This window comes from Ranitomeya imitator, chromosome 5 (genome assembly GCF_032444005.1).
Source record: "Ranitomeya imitator isolate aRanImi1 chromosome 5, aRanImi1.pri, whole genome shotgun sequence".
Taxonomy (NCBI): domain Eukaryota; kingdom Metazoa; phylum Chordata; class Amphibia; order Anura; family Dendrobatidae; genus Ranitomeya; species Ranitomeya imitator.
This window is the reverse complement of record NC_091286.1, coordinates 122300552-122315655: the sequence shown is the minus strand read 5'-3', so window position 1 is coordinate 122315655 and position 15104 is coordinate 122300552. Positions and strand designations below refer to the sequence as shown.

The following is a 15104-nucleotide window of genomic DNA, read 5'->3' as shown; positions in this document are numbered from 1 at the left end:
TCCGTCCCCACACATTACCACACGAGGCTTTGTCCACACACATTACCACACGAGGCTCCGTCCCCACACATTACCACACGAGGCTCCGTCCCCACACATTACCACACGAGGCTCCGTCCCCACACATTACCACACGAGGCTCCGTCCCCACACATTACCACACGAGGCTCCGTCCCCCCACATTACCACACGAGGCTCCGTCCCCCCACATTACCACACGAGGCTCCGTCCCCCCACATTACCACACGAGGCTCCGTCCCCACACATTACCACACGAGGCTTTGTCCACACACACCACACGAGGCTCCGTCCACACACATTACCACACGAGGCTCCGTCCCCACACATTACCACACGAGGCTTTGTCCACACACATTACCACACAAGGCTCCGTCCACACACATTACCACATGAGGCTTCGTCCCCACACATTACCACACATAATCCCCCCCCCCCCCCCCCCCACATTGCCACACGAGGCTCCGTTCCGACACATTACCACACGAGGCTCCGTCCCCACACATTACCACACGAGGCTCTGTCCTCACACGTGATTGTGTTTACAGAGAAATTTTAACTTCATTTATGTTTCGTTATGAAATTTGTTTAGATGCTGGAATGAATAAAAAAATGCACATCTTACTGAATCCAGTTTGTTTTTCATTTTACACTGTGAATAAAATGTATTAGTAGTATTCAGATTTTTAATGATTATTATTATTAACTTTTTAAGTTAATTTACCACCTGCGTAAACACTATTGAATGTTGTCATTATTTACTTTAGTTTAATCACCAGCAGCGTTAATTAGATAGCAATGAGCGTGCCGAGCGTTAGCTGGCTGGAAACAGCTAGTATAAATATATGAAGAGTGGCTCCAACGCCTCCGTACCTCTATATAGTCCCTGTTGGTTTTTAATGTTTTAGGTATTACCTCTCACTGCCAAACACATTGATAAATTGGCTTTTTATGAATTCGGTCCTATTGTGTGTTTGTGTCCTTGCTCCTGAGAGGAAAATTGGATTCCTATTCCCAAGGGAAATTCTTCTGGGAACTGCTGCGTGAGATCTCTGTGTCCACAGCTCTACCACATCCCGGCATGTGTTTCTCCAGGACATAAGAAGTACATTTCTAGTGTGATCTCTATTGCAGCCGCAGATAATAGGATTGTTCTCTTGCTGTGTCCCCGGGACGTTCCTGCCAGTACATCTCAAGGGTACAACGCAATGGTGCACAATACTGATGCAACCGTCCATTTAGGCCATGATGACCTGTAAATGGTTTCCTCCCACAGAGTGCAGCAGTCTAACGTCTTCTCCGCAGACGAGATGAGGCTGAGCTCACAGATATTTACTCATTCCCTTCGTCCTGCTTCCCGCAATCACATAACCCTTCTATTTTACTTCTCTTGTCAGGTCTGACTTTGAAAAGGGCACACGTTTATTCCAGGGATCTAAAAATAAGTAGTCTCTCCTCTGATTTATGTCTAGAATAATTATAAGGGTCACTACTCAGCATTACGATCAGACATGCATTTCTGTTTTATTAGTACACACCGCCAAGGAGAGAACATGTCTAGGTTTTTTCCTCTTATATTAACAGGTCCGTCAGATCAGTGACAAGACAAGGCGCTCTTGAAACTGTATCGAGTCCTTTGCAGAGGCTAGGGATGACCTCCAGTGTACTCCTAAGGAGGGCACATCAAAAATTTGCAAACTGGTTTGACTCCAGAAATTTCCTATGCTACAGAATTCAATTAAGGTGTTGTCAATAGGGAGAGGAAAATAATCTGTAGCGAACACCTCTGGCTGCAAATATTTAGTGATGAAGAGCAGTATTCCAAATCCTTATTTCCCCTGACGTCTGCTCTTTGAGATCAGGACGTCCCTGTACATAAGTCATCTGGTCCCATTGAAAACCGCAATTTTTGCGAGCCATTGTTTAATGTGCATGGGCACGTGTAACATGCCATGAATGCTGAAATATCAGCTGTACAATATACCCAAATTGTCAGTTCTTCCCCATATCATGCTTCAGCCTTTACTTGCCAATCCCTTACCATCCAAATAAATCTTGTACTTCTGCTGATTTACCCTTTACCTGTAGAGGGCTGTAATTTTGAAAATTCTGTATTAACAGTGAAATTACTTTGAACCTGACATGTCTAACCTTTTTACTGCAGCTCTTGAGCGTACAGATTGATCATGTGACCAAAAAATGTCAATTCCAGTGATATGTCACTGGACTGCTTGGTGTAGTTCTGATAAAATCAGTTTTCTCTGCTGCAGTCCTAGCGGTTCTCTGAATACGGAGCCCTGTATAACCGCCCCCACACCACTAATTGGCAGCTTTCTGAGTACTGTGCATTGCCCGAAAACTGCTAATCAGTGGTGGGGGGAGGACTACATGGCACAAGACAACTGGACCTTTATTGATGATCCCCTGCTGATGAAACACTGATTTTATTGTAACACACCCAGTAATTGACACATCTCTGGAATTGGGCTTTTAAGGATCTGTATTGAAGACATTGGAAAACTTAGAGAGATTTCTGAGAATAGGTTTTCAAGAACCTCACCATGTTTGTCCATGGACTGTGCGGTATTGAAACTCAACCTTAGTTTTAGAGCTACAATCATAGACAAAAAATAAGACGCTTTCTCGATGTTGATAATAGCCTTGCCAGTGCGTGGGAAAGGGAAATGTATTGCACAGAATGGACTCTCCAGACTGGGTGAGACCACCTTTACAAGGCTCTCCTTTTTTTTTTTTTTTTCTTGCGTAGGGGGGTCTAACATTACCAATACAAGCCCTAACTGGGTATATAAAAAAGAGCTTGGGATGGTAAATAACAGTCAAAAAAAAGTCAGATAATAATGAATGACCATAAACAGTTAGGCAGTCCCCAATAAATATGACAAAAGTTCTTAGTTGTAGTAGCTAGTATATCGGGTACCTTCCTCGGGGGCTGCCTATGTTAGTGCAGGTGACTCAATGCCCAGATTGTGGCTAATGCAGGCACCAAAGGGAGCACCTGCAGCCACTGGCTTAGCTACGCATGCAGAGTTGCGTGCAGTGAAGTGTGCAGGCTGTCAGTGCTAGTGCCAAGGTATCAGGCGTTATGCAGAGCCAGGGATTCCCCGGCCAGTGTTGTCCCTGGATACCAAGCAAGGAGGAAAAAAAATGGCTGACAAGCCCTGCCCGTATGTGACGTCACAGTGGAATTTACTGTCCTATGGGGGCGATCTGTATACTCTGGGCATCATTCTTATTTGCATCAGCCAATGTCAGTAGCACTGTGTGGTGACCCTATGTGCAAGGTTGCTTTTTAACAATCACGTAGTAAGCCCCAGCGGCACTTCTAAGTTTCAATCTTTCACATTGTAGTGCACCACGTTGGATCATTAAATGAGCACTGGTTTGCTCCTTTCTCAGTACTTTTTGTTAATTTATCCTTTAGCGTGGCATCATCTTATATCACTTTCCAGTCTTCTGTTTGACAGAATTGGCACTTAGTCTTGATCCCAGCAGCTGAGGATTTTTGTGGTGGTTGAGTGCTAGTGTGTTTATTACATTTGTTGTCTGTTACATACTTATTTCTGTGAATACAGACCCCTGGAATAGTTTCTAGACTTCATCCACAGTAGAGCAGTCTTCTGAATTAGCCCAGCGCTGAGTACATTATCATATTCTCCTGAAAGGAAGTAAAATACCTTTTATATAGCTGCAAGGTGAAGACCACAAATACGGCAAAGCCCACCTATATATTGAGATCTCCTCTTCTGCCATTGGAAACAGTGTTGCAGATTTTTTCCCTTCCTTACTGTGTGTATAGCTCAGACATTGATATTCCAGTCATGTTCCGGTTGTGTATCGGAGCAGAGGTTGCTGTGTTTTTCAATGTTTCGGGCTAATGGGATGGTTCATGTGGCACAGTCTTCATCCTTCCTGCCAGAGACACATTCCACTGGAATAGACTTTTCATTTGTATCTCTTCCTTTATCCCACCTCGTAAAATGAAGCTGCTCGTCATTAATTATAGCAGCATTTGTGTGATTGTTTTCATTTTGAACCGTCAGTTTATGTCAAGGGTGAAGATTTCAGAATCTGTTCTTTCCGTAAACAAGTATCCCACTGCTTTAATTGGTACTCTAGTGGAAAAAACGAGGTACTAAGGTTGTGGCTGCCGACTGCTCAGACTATTCACATTTTATTGTCTGCTCTTAAAGAGGAAATTAATATTGATAAGAAGTTTCCCTCTGGATTATACTAGGAAGGTTATTCTAAATATGACTCGAGGAGCATTAGCTCCGCTAATAGGAGTGCAGAGAACTGTCATTTATGTGGCCCGTGTAAAAAAAAAAAATTTGGGCTTCGTCCTGCAATTATAATTAGCAAATGATAACCGCGATCAACACATGTAATATCAATGAAAAAAAGGAAATGAAATAAATGCCCATGAAAGCCCAGATACATCAAAATATGTGACAGTCTTTATTAACGATCAGGTGATAATAGATTAGTAAAAATGACCATATAAAACAAGCATACCCAGGATAATAAAAACCATAGGTCTTGAGGGAGTGAAGTAATCATACGTAGATAGAACGCTAGTGAGCACACTCCACTATATACAGTATGGCATGGGTAGTATCCGGTGTCCAAATCTAAAGGTATGTTATAGTATAAGGACCATAAACATGCATTAGTGCCTCGTGCAAAATTAAATGTTAGGTGCGGGCAACGCTCAGTGCTAAATATAAATAGGAGTGAAGGTGACAGCCGAAACGCGCGTAATGGTGGACACCAATTATATTCAGCATTGCCTGCACTGATCCATTTGATTTTGCACAAGGTACTGATGCAGGTTTATGACCCTTATACTAGAACAACTTTTACATTCGGTCACAGGATACTAACCATGCAATACTGTATATAGTGGCGAATGTTCACTAGCATTATCTTTTCATATGATTACTTGACTCCCTCAAGATATTTGAGTTTTATTATCCTGTGCATTCGTGCACTAGTATTCGTGTATTTTTTTATTCAAAGTACTTTTTTTTCTAAGTACTCGGCAGTTATAACATGGCAGTTAGACAGGGCAGGAGACAGGTAAGACAATCTAAATCTATTCCCTATTCACTTGAAATAGCACAAATACTCACCATATTTATTTGTATAATCTATATCCTGGCTGCTTCATTCACTCACATTCACCACCCTTGCATTAACTCTTTACACTCCATCCATATCGGCCCCTCTGTCCTTGCCTCTCCTATGTATAGCACTCATGCTCTGTTCACATTGCTCAACAGCACAGAACCATTCAGTCCCACCATCCAACACAAGAGACGCTCTCACAAATCACTTAACCATCTGCTCACTCTTTCGATCCTCCTTCTCCTAGTCGCTGGAGACATCTCTCCAAACCCCGGCCCCCCATGTTATAGCCAGTCAAACCTCCCAACTGCTACACTCAGAAACCCCTCTAACCTTATTAATGTTCCCTGCATGTCTTCTGTCTCTTTGAATTGTGCCCTTTGGAATTCTCGTTCTGTGTGTAATAAACTCTCCTTCATTCATGACTTCTTCCTTTCTAATTCTCTTAATCTCCTGGCTCTTACTGAAACCTGGATCCAGCAGTCAGACACCACCGCTGCTGCTGCTCTTTCATATGGTGGACTACACTTTTCTCATACCCCAAGATCAGACAACAGAGCAGGTGGAGGCGTTGGTCTGCTCCTTTCACCCAAATGTACTTTCCAAGTTATCCCCCAAGTACCCTCACTTGTCTTCCCTTCTTTTGAGGTCCATGTGGTCAGACTCTACGTCCCCTTCTCCATGCGAGTGGCGGTGGTGTATCGTCCTCCCGGCCCCTCTCATCAGTTCCTGGATCACTTTGCCACCTGGCTTCCACACTTTCTCTCCTGTGACACCCCCACCCTTATCATGGGTGATTTCAACATCCCCATTGCCTCTCCCCATCTGCTTCTCACCTTTTATCTCTATCCTCCCCTTTCGGCCTCTCGCAGCATACTAACTCTCCAACACATGAAGATGGAAACTCCCTTGACTTGGTCTTCTCCCGGCTTTGTTCAGTGGATGATTTCACAAACTCCCCTCTCCCACTCTCTGACCACAACCTTCTTTCATTCTCTATCAAGAACTGCCATCCCGCTCAGGTCACCCCCACTTTCCACACTTATAGAAACATACAGGCCATTAACACCCAGAAACTTATGAAGAACTTGCAGTCCTCATTGGCCCCAATCTTCTCCATCTCATGTCCTGATTCTGCTCTGAAGCATTACAATGAAACCCTGCAAAGTGCTCTGGATGAAGCTGCTCCTCCTATACATAAAACAACTCGGCACAGACGGCAACAACCGTGGCACACGCTGCAAACACGTTTCCTGCAGCGGTGCTCCAGGTGCGCAGAACGTCTGTGGAGAAAATCTAATCTACCCGAAGATTTCATCCATTATAAGTTCATGCTAAAGACATACAATTCTGCCCTTCACCTCTCCAAACAAACCTACTTCAACACCCTCATCACTTCCCTGTCCATTAACCCTAAACGTCTCTTTGACACGTTCAAGTCCCTACTCAACCCAAGAGAGCAGGCCCCAACCACGGATCTCCATGCTGACGATCTGGCCAATTACTTCAAAGAAAAAATTGACCACATTCGACAGGAAATCATCTCCCAATCTCTTCATACCATGCACTGTCCTCCCTCCCCCACTGCATCTAGTTCACTCTCTGACTTTGAAGCAGTTACAGAAGAAGAAGTAAGCAGGCTCCTTGCATCTTCTCGCCCGACCACTTGCACCAGTGACCCCATTCCGTCACATCTCCTCCAGTCCCTTTCCCCGGCTGTCACCTCTCACCTAACAAAAATATTCAACCTTTCCCTCACTTCCGGTATTTTTCCCTCCTCATTTAAGCATGCCATCATACATCCATTACTTAAAAAACCATCCCTCGATCAAAACTGTGCCGCTAATTATAGACCTGTCTCTAATCTTCCCTTCATCTCTAAACTCCTCGAACGCCTGGTCCACTCCCGTCTTACCCGCTATCTCTCAGATAACTCTCTTCTCGACCCTCTTCAATCTGGCTTCCGCTCTTTACACTCTACTGAAACTGCCCTCACTAAAGTCTCTAATGACCTACTAACAGCTAAATCTAATGGTCACTACTCCATGCTAATTCTCTTGGATCTCTCTGCAGCATTCGATACTGTGGATCATCAGCTCCTCCTCACTATGCTCCGCTCCATCGCCTCAAGGACACCGTTCTCTCCTGGTTCTCCTCCTATCTCTCTGACCGCTCCTTCACTGTATGTTTTGCTGGTTCCTCCTCCTCTCACCTTCCCCTTACTGTTGGGGTTCCTCAAGGATCAGTCCTAGGTCCCCTCCTCTTCTCGTTGTATACTGCCCCTATTGGACAAACAATCAGTAGATTTGGTTTCCAGTACCATCTCTATGCTGACGACACCCAATTATACACCTCTTCTCCTGTTGTCACGCCGACCTTTTTAGAAAACACCAGTGATTGTCTTACCGCTGTCTCTAACATCATGTCCTCCCTCTATCTGAAACTAAACCTGTCAAAAACTGAACTCCTCGTGTTCTCTCCCTCTACTAACCTACCTTTGCCTGACATTGCCATCTCCGTGTGCGGTTCCACCATTACTCCAAAGCAACATGCCCGCTGCCTTGGGGTCATCCTTGATTCTGACCTTTCATTCACCCCCCACATTCGATCACTGGCTCGCTCTTCTTACCTGCATCTCAAAAACATTTCTAGAATTCGCCCTTTTCTTACTTTCGACTCTGCAAAAACTCTTACTGTTTCACTTATTCATTCTCGTCTGGACTATTGTAACTCTCTACTAATCGGCCTCCCTCTTACCAAACTTTCCCCACTCCAATCTGTCCTGAATGCTGCTGCCAGGATCATATTCCTCACCAACCGTTACACCGATGCCTCTACCTTGTGCCAGTCATTACACTGGCTACCCATCCACTCCAGAATCCAGTACAAAACTACTAACCTCATCCACAAAGCACTCCATGGTTCTGCACCAACCTACATCTCCTCTCTGGTCTCAGTCTACCACCCTACCCGTGCCCTCCGCTCCGCTAATGACCTCAGGTTAGCATCCTCAATAATCAGAACCTCCCACTCCTGTCTCCAAGACTTTACACGTGCTGCGCCGATTCTTTGGAATGCACTACCTTGGTTAATACGATTAATCCCCAATCCCCACAGTTTTAAGCGTACCCTAAAAACTCACTTGTTCAGACTGGCCTACCGCCTCAATGCATTAACCTAACGATCCCTGTGTGGCCTATTTATATATAAAAAAAACAAAAAAAAAAACAGGTTCCTCGCATCATGTTCTCATTCACTTTATGCAGTTAATAGCCCTCTGTGTCTGTACTGCTACATACTTAGGCAGTTAACTGGTTCATGCAGCTTTACATGAACACCCGAGCCTTACACTATGGCCGGTCCAAATAACTAAAGCAATTGTTACCATCCACCTCTCGTGTCTCCCCTTTTCCTCATAGTTTGTAAGCCTGCGAGCAGGGCCCTTATTCCTCCTGGTATCTGTTTTGAACTGTATTTCTGTTATGCTGTAATGTCTATTGTCTGTACAAGTCCCCTCTATAATTTGTAAAGCGCTGCGGAATATGTTGGCGCTATATAAATAAAAATTATTATTATATTATTATCCTGGGTGTGCGCCCTTTGTTTTAATATGGTAACTTCCTGTAATTTTTTGTCCTCGTTAATAAAGACTGTGTTTTCATATGTCTGGGCTTTCATGGTCAAATTGTACTTAACTTTTTTCATCCATGTTTTCCACCGACTGTCCGGTTTCTCTTGCCATAACAGACCAATTTTATGTGGATTCATTATGTGCACTGTATTGATGCATGTTTTGAACAATTTCACATTTTCACAATTTCCACATACCAGTATGCCTATTTTTCCCTAATTCTTCATCTTATATGTAATATTAAGGATGGAATCTACCATGTTTTGTGTCTTCTGTAGTCTATACAGTCATGAGTTTAACGGGGTTGTATAGGCAGGTTCAAAAATAAATTAGAAAAGCAATAAATATTTCTCTCACCAATCCCAGTTTTGACACTGCCTGATTGCTTGATGGTCGTTGCTTCCCGCTGTAGTGATGCATTGGCTGTAGTTAGATCATTGGCTGCAGTGGTAACATGTCCATCACGTCACATGTCATCACTTAAAAGAAACTCTCAGCAGGTTTTTGCCATGTAATTGAAAGACAGCAGAAAATAGAAGCTGAAACACAAAATTCAGGGATGTGTCACTTGTCAGCTAACGCTGAAGGATTTATCACTAAGAGATGAACATTGCCGGACTACATTAGTCCAGCTATGGCCCCTCCTGCTGTGATAAGCAGCTCACTGTCTATGGACTTTGTGCATGCAGAGCCTGGTGTGGGTGGGGGCAGCTTTATCAGCTCTGCTTCGTTGTAAATCTAAAAGCTCTGATTTTGACAGAATGGCTGCACTTCGTAATCTAAGTGATACATCGTTGGGTTCAGCTTCTCTTCACCTACATTATGCTGTTACCAGATGAGGTAAGAAAAACCTGCTAACAGATTCCTTATAAGCAGTGGACTAGGCAGTGTAGGAACACAAGTGGTGGTGGGATTGTTGAGGTCAGTCGTTGCTTGTTTTATACGTTTTTGACCAATATGAGCATTTTATAATAAAGCTCCTTTACTCCCCCAGACCACCTCTTTTTTATACGATCACTTATGGATGACTGGATTTTGGATTATAATTAACAATAACTATTCTTGCTGCATTTTTCACTGGAAATGTTGGATTCAGTCTGGATCCGATGGAACTAATGATATTTTCTTGAACATTGTAGGTGATTCATAAACACTTTTACTTGAAGCGAGCAGAGATCATGGCTCAATGTGAGGACTGGATAGTAGATATTCAGCAGTTCAGCAGTGACAAGCGCGTCGGCAGGACGATGTCACACCATGCAGCGGCGCTAAAGGTAAGTTGTTTGATCTGACTATTGAGACCTAGTTGTTCAAGCGAATTTACGTCTATGACTAGTGTAAGTCATTCTCAGAATTCCCCCTTGCATGATCAGCACATCCTTTCACCTGTTGATGCCGGGAGGTCCCTGGGGCTCCTCGGAGTACGCTTTGCGTACACAGTGACTTCCATGCAGCACTGTGCTTTGTGGCTCTAGAGAGAACAATTTATTACAATGACATGCTGACCATACTTTTCCTTCTGCTTTGTGTGCAGCGACATACGGCTCAGCTCCGGGAAGAGCTCTTAAAGCTCCAGTGCCCCGAAGGCTTGGACCCAGACGCTGATGAGTCTACAGAAAAATGCCTTGCCACAGCGAGCTGCGAGGAGGCTTCATTGCACGAACAGGTCAAACCCAGCAGCAGTAAAGACAACCCTGGTGACTTCAAATTCTGAGCTGCATTGGCATGGACTTTACACACACAGGCTTTGAAGCACAGCCAAATATGTCCATATTTGTATGTAAGAAGCTAATTATGTAATAGTTAATGAAGCTAAAACTATTCTATGCCCTTAAGGTTATACAGATGAATTCAAGATGATCTTTTACCTGTAAAAGAGTGTAAACTTTTTTTTGTGCTTTTATTTTTTCAATTGTGAGAACCACTGATTGGTATGTTTAGCATATGTAAACAAGAAAATGGTGAAATCACTGAAATAAGGGAAATATTCCTTACGAAAGAATGTTTACTGAACGAATTCCTTTTTTTTTGTTTTGTTTTTTTTACTGATAGATTGAGGGCGTTGTAACAAAGAATATATATTGGTCATTCTTATTACTATAACTATTTAAAAACTGCAAATTTTCACAGATTTGATAGGTTTTGGCCATACCTTCATTGTCATTTTTTTGATTTCTACAGACAACTGCATTATTCAATAAACTTTAAACAGACCTGCTCCCTAATAAAAGAATTACTGGTACATTTTTCTTTTTTCTTTTTTTTTTTTTTTAAGAATTAACTATGGAAGAGACCTTAGAACTGGAGACTGCTCTTGTTAGACTGAATTTATCACAGTCTGTTTTATTTGATGCACATGAAATAAACGGACATGGTTTTACCTTCAGATCTTGCAGTTTATCGCTGGGTTTTGTTCAATATTATTACAAATTGGCAGTCATCATAAAACCAATTTCACACATGTATAATGAACCGTCTAAGTATAGACCGCCATGCCCTGCCCAGTTAATGGTTTCCTGACTGAAACTCGATGCTTTCATAGCTTCCATAGAGGTTGTGGTCAGGAGAGCAATGGCTGGTCTTGACATGGTGCTCTGTACTTGGGGAATGTCTGATGTGTGAAACCTGCCTAATAAGGTGGCCAAGGACACGAGTATACAGGTCCTTCTCAAAAAATTAGCATATAGTGTTAAATTTCATTATTTACCATAATGTAATGATTACAATTAAACTTTCATATATTATAGATTCATTATCCACCAACTGAAATTTGTCAGGTCTTTTATTGTTTTAATACTGATGATTTTGGCATACAACTCCTGATAACCCAAAAAACCTGTCTCAATAAATTAGCATATCAAGAAAAGGTTCTCTAAACGACCTATTACCCTAATCTTCTGAATCAACTAATTAACTCTAAACACATGCAAAAGATGCCTGAGGCTTTTATAAACTCCCTGCCTGGTTCATTACTCAAAACCCCCATCATGGGTAAGACTAGCGACCTGACAGATGTCAAGAAGGCCATCATTGACACCCTCAAGCAAGAGGGTAAGACCCAGAAAGAAATTTCTCAACAAATAGGCTGTTCCCAGAGTGCTGTATCAAGGCACCTCAATGGTAAGTCTGTTGGAAGGAAACAATGTGGCAGAAAACGCTGTACAACGAGAAGAGGAGACCGGACCCTGAGGAAGATTGTGGAGAAGGACCGATTCCAGACCTTGGGGAACCTGAGGAAGCAGTGGACTGAGTCTGGTGTGGAAACATCCAGAGCCACCGTGCACAGGCGTGTGCAGGAAATGGGCTACAGGTGCCGCATTCCCCAGGTAAAGCCACTTTTGAGCTACAGAGAAGCAGCACTGGACTGTTGCTAAGTGGTCCCAAGTACTTTTTTCTGATGAAAGCAAATTTTGCATGTCATTCGGAAATCAAGGTGCCAGAGTCTGGAGGAAGACTGGGGAGAAGGAAATGCCAAAATGCCTGAAGTCCAGTGTCAAGTACCCACACTCAGTGATGGTGTGGGGTGCCATGTCAGCTGCTGGTGTTGGTCCACTGTGTTTCATCAAGGGCAGGGTCAATGCAGCTAGCTATCAGGAGATTTTGGAGCACTTCATGCTTCCATCGGCTGAAATGCTTTATGGAGATGAAGATTTCATTTTTCAGCACGACCTGGCACCTGCTCACAGTGCCAAAACCACTGGTAAATGGTTTACTGACCATGGTATTACTGTGCTCAATTGGCCTGCCAACTCTCCTGACCTGAACCCCATAGAGAATCTGTGGGATATTGTGAAGAGAAAGTTGAGAGACGCAAGACCCAACACTCTGGATGAGCTTAAGGCCGCTATTGAAGCATCCTGGGCCTCCATAACATCTCAGCAGTGTCACAGGCTGATTGCCTCCATGCCACGCTGCATTGAAGCAGTCATTTCTGCCAAAGGATTCCCGACCAAGTATTGAGTTCATAACTGAACATTATTATTTGTTGGTTTTTTTGTTTGTTATTAAAAAACACTTTTATTTGATTGGATGGGTGAAATATGCTAATTTATTGAGACAGGTTTTTTGGGTTATCAGGAGTTGTATGCCAAAATCATCAGTATTAAAACAATAAAAGACCTGACAAATTTCAGTTGGTGGATAATGAATCTATAATATATGAAAGTTTAATTGTAATCATTACATTATGGTAAATAATGAAATTTAACACTATATGCTAATTTTTTGAGAAGGACCTGTATATGGTAAGTGCACACATTATATAGTATGAACACTCAGCAAACAAAAGAGGTATAAGCTTTGCACTTTGAAACCATGTTCCCACAGTGTAAGTGCTGCATTTTTCCTACTTTTTTTGTGAAAAAAAATCCTCCACTTGACAGTTAAAGAAAAGTGGATATGAATTCATAAAAACTAATGCCCACTGTGTTTCAAGCCATTAAACTGTGCATTTTGTAGTGATTTTTTTTTTCCACGAAAGCACAGTAAATTATATTCTCACCGGCATAAAAAAATGTATCCTCAAAAGAAAGCACATGGGAACATGGCCTGATATTTCTGCTTATTTAGATACTATGAAAACTAGGAAAGAGTACAAATAGTGTCTTATCTGAGAAGGTTAAAAGGTTAATCCATAGGATTGCACTCACCAGATGTAGCTGAGTTGAAGCATTGAAAGGATTCGATGCAGCAGATCCACAAGTCCAGGAAGGACCAGCCATTAGATACAGATTGGGATAATTGTGGTAAATGTCTGCCCTACTGAATCACTAGAATTCCAAAATTATTAGTACACGTGGCTTTATTATTCTACGAGTTTCAGAGTTCAAGACGACTCCATCTGTGGTGTCTCCTGATGGAGTCTTGAACTGTGAAACGCGTAGAATAATAAAGCCACATGTACTAATAATTTTGGAATTCTAGTGATTCAGCAGCGCAGAAATTTACCACAATTATCCCAATCTGCTTATTTAGATTGTGATTAATCAAAAAAATTACAACGTACAGGACACACCTTCTCATTTAACCCCTTACCGGCATCGGACGTACTATACCGTCCGATGCCGGCTCCCCTGCTTTGATGCAGGGCTCCGCGGTGAGCCCGCACCAAAGCCGGGACATGTCAGCTGTTTTGAACAGCACATGATCGGGGGTCGGCGATGCTTGTGAATGGTAACCATAGAGGTCCTTGAGACCTCTATGGTTACTGATTGCCCGTCGCTGTGAGCGCCTGTGGTCGGCGCTCACAGCACACGTGCAATTCTGCTACATAGCAGCGATCAGCAGATCGCTGCTATGTAGCAGAGCCGATCGTGCTATGCCTGCTTCTAGCCTCTCATGGAGGCTATTGAAGCATGGCAAAAGTTTAAAAAAAAAGTTTAAAAAAATGTGAAAAAAATAAAAAAAAACATAAAAGTTTAAATCACCCCCCTTTCGCCCCAATCAAAATAAATCAATAAAAAAAATATCAAATCTACGCATATTTGGTATTGCCGCGCTCAGAATCGCCCGATCTATCAATTAAAAAAAAGTATTAACCTGATCGCTAAACAGCGTAGCGGGAAAAAAAATTCGAAACACCAGAATTACGTTTTTTTGGTCGCCGCGACATTGCATTAAAATGCAATAACAGGCGATCAAAAGAACGTATCTGCACCGAAATGCTATCATTAAAAACGTCATCTCGGCACGCAAAAAATAAGCCCTCAACCGACCCCATATGATGAAAAATGGAGACGCTACGAGTATCGGAAAATGGCGCAATTTTTTTTTTTTTTTTTTTTTTTTAGCAAAGTTTGGAATTTTTTTTCACCACTTAGATAAAAAATAACCTAGTCATGTTTGGTGTCTATGAACTCGTAATGACCTGGAGATTCATAATGGCAGGTCATTTTTAGCATTTAGTGAACCTAGCAAAAAAGCCAAACAAAAAACCAATGTGGGATTGCACTTTTTTTGCAATTTCACCGCACTTGGAATTTTTTTCCCGTTTTCTAGTACACGACATGCTAAAACCAATGATGTCGTTCAAAAGTACAACTCGTCCCGCAAAAAATAAGCCCTCACATGGCCAAATTGACAGAAAAATAAAAAAGTTATGGCTCTGGGAAGGAGGGGAGCGAAAAACGAACACGGAAAAACGAAAAATCCCCCGGTCATGAAGGGGTTAAAGATTTTTCTGTATTTTCATGACTATGAAAATTGTACATTCACACTGAAGGCATCAAAACTATGAATTAACACATGTGGAATTATATACTTAATTTCAGTTTCACACTTTTTTGTTATGTCTCATATTCTAGGTTCTTCA

General features: G+C 42.4%; 1 protein-coding gene across 5 annotated transcripts in view; it reads left to right on the top strand.

The window, feature by feature from the left end:
• BIRC6 (baculoviral IAP repeat containing 6) overlaps window positions 1–11180 on the top strand; it is a 403914-nt gene extending 392734 nt beyond the window's left edge. For all 5 annotated transcript variants that reach the window (XM_069769115.1, XM_069769114.1, XM_069769117.1 and 2 more), the window contains exons 73-74: window positions 9934–10068; window positions 10329–11180. In XM_069769115.1, the coding sequence (XP_069625216.1) occupies window positions 9934–10068; window positions 10329–10508 (315 nt within the window). In that variant the 3' untranslated portion in view covers window positions 10509–11180. The remainder of the gene's footprint in view (window positions 1–9933; window positions 10069–10328) is intronic.
• The last annotated feature ends 3924 nt before the right edge of the window (window positions 11181–15104 follow it).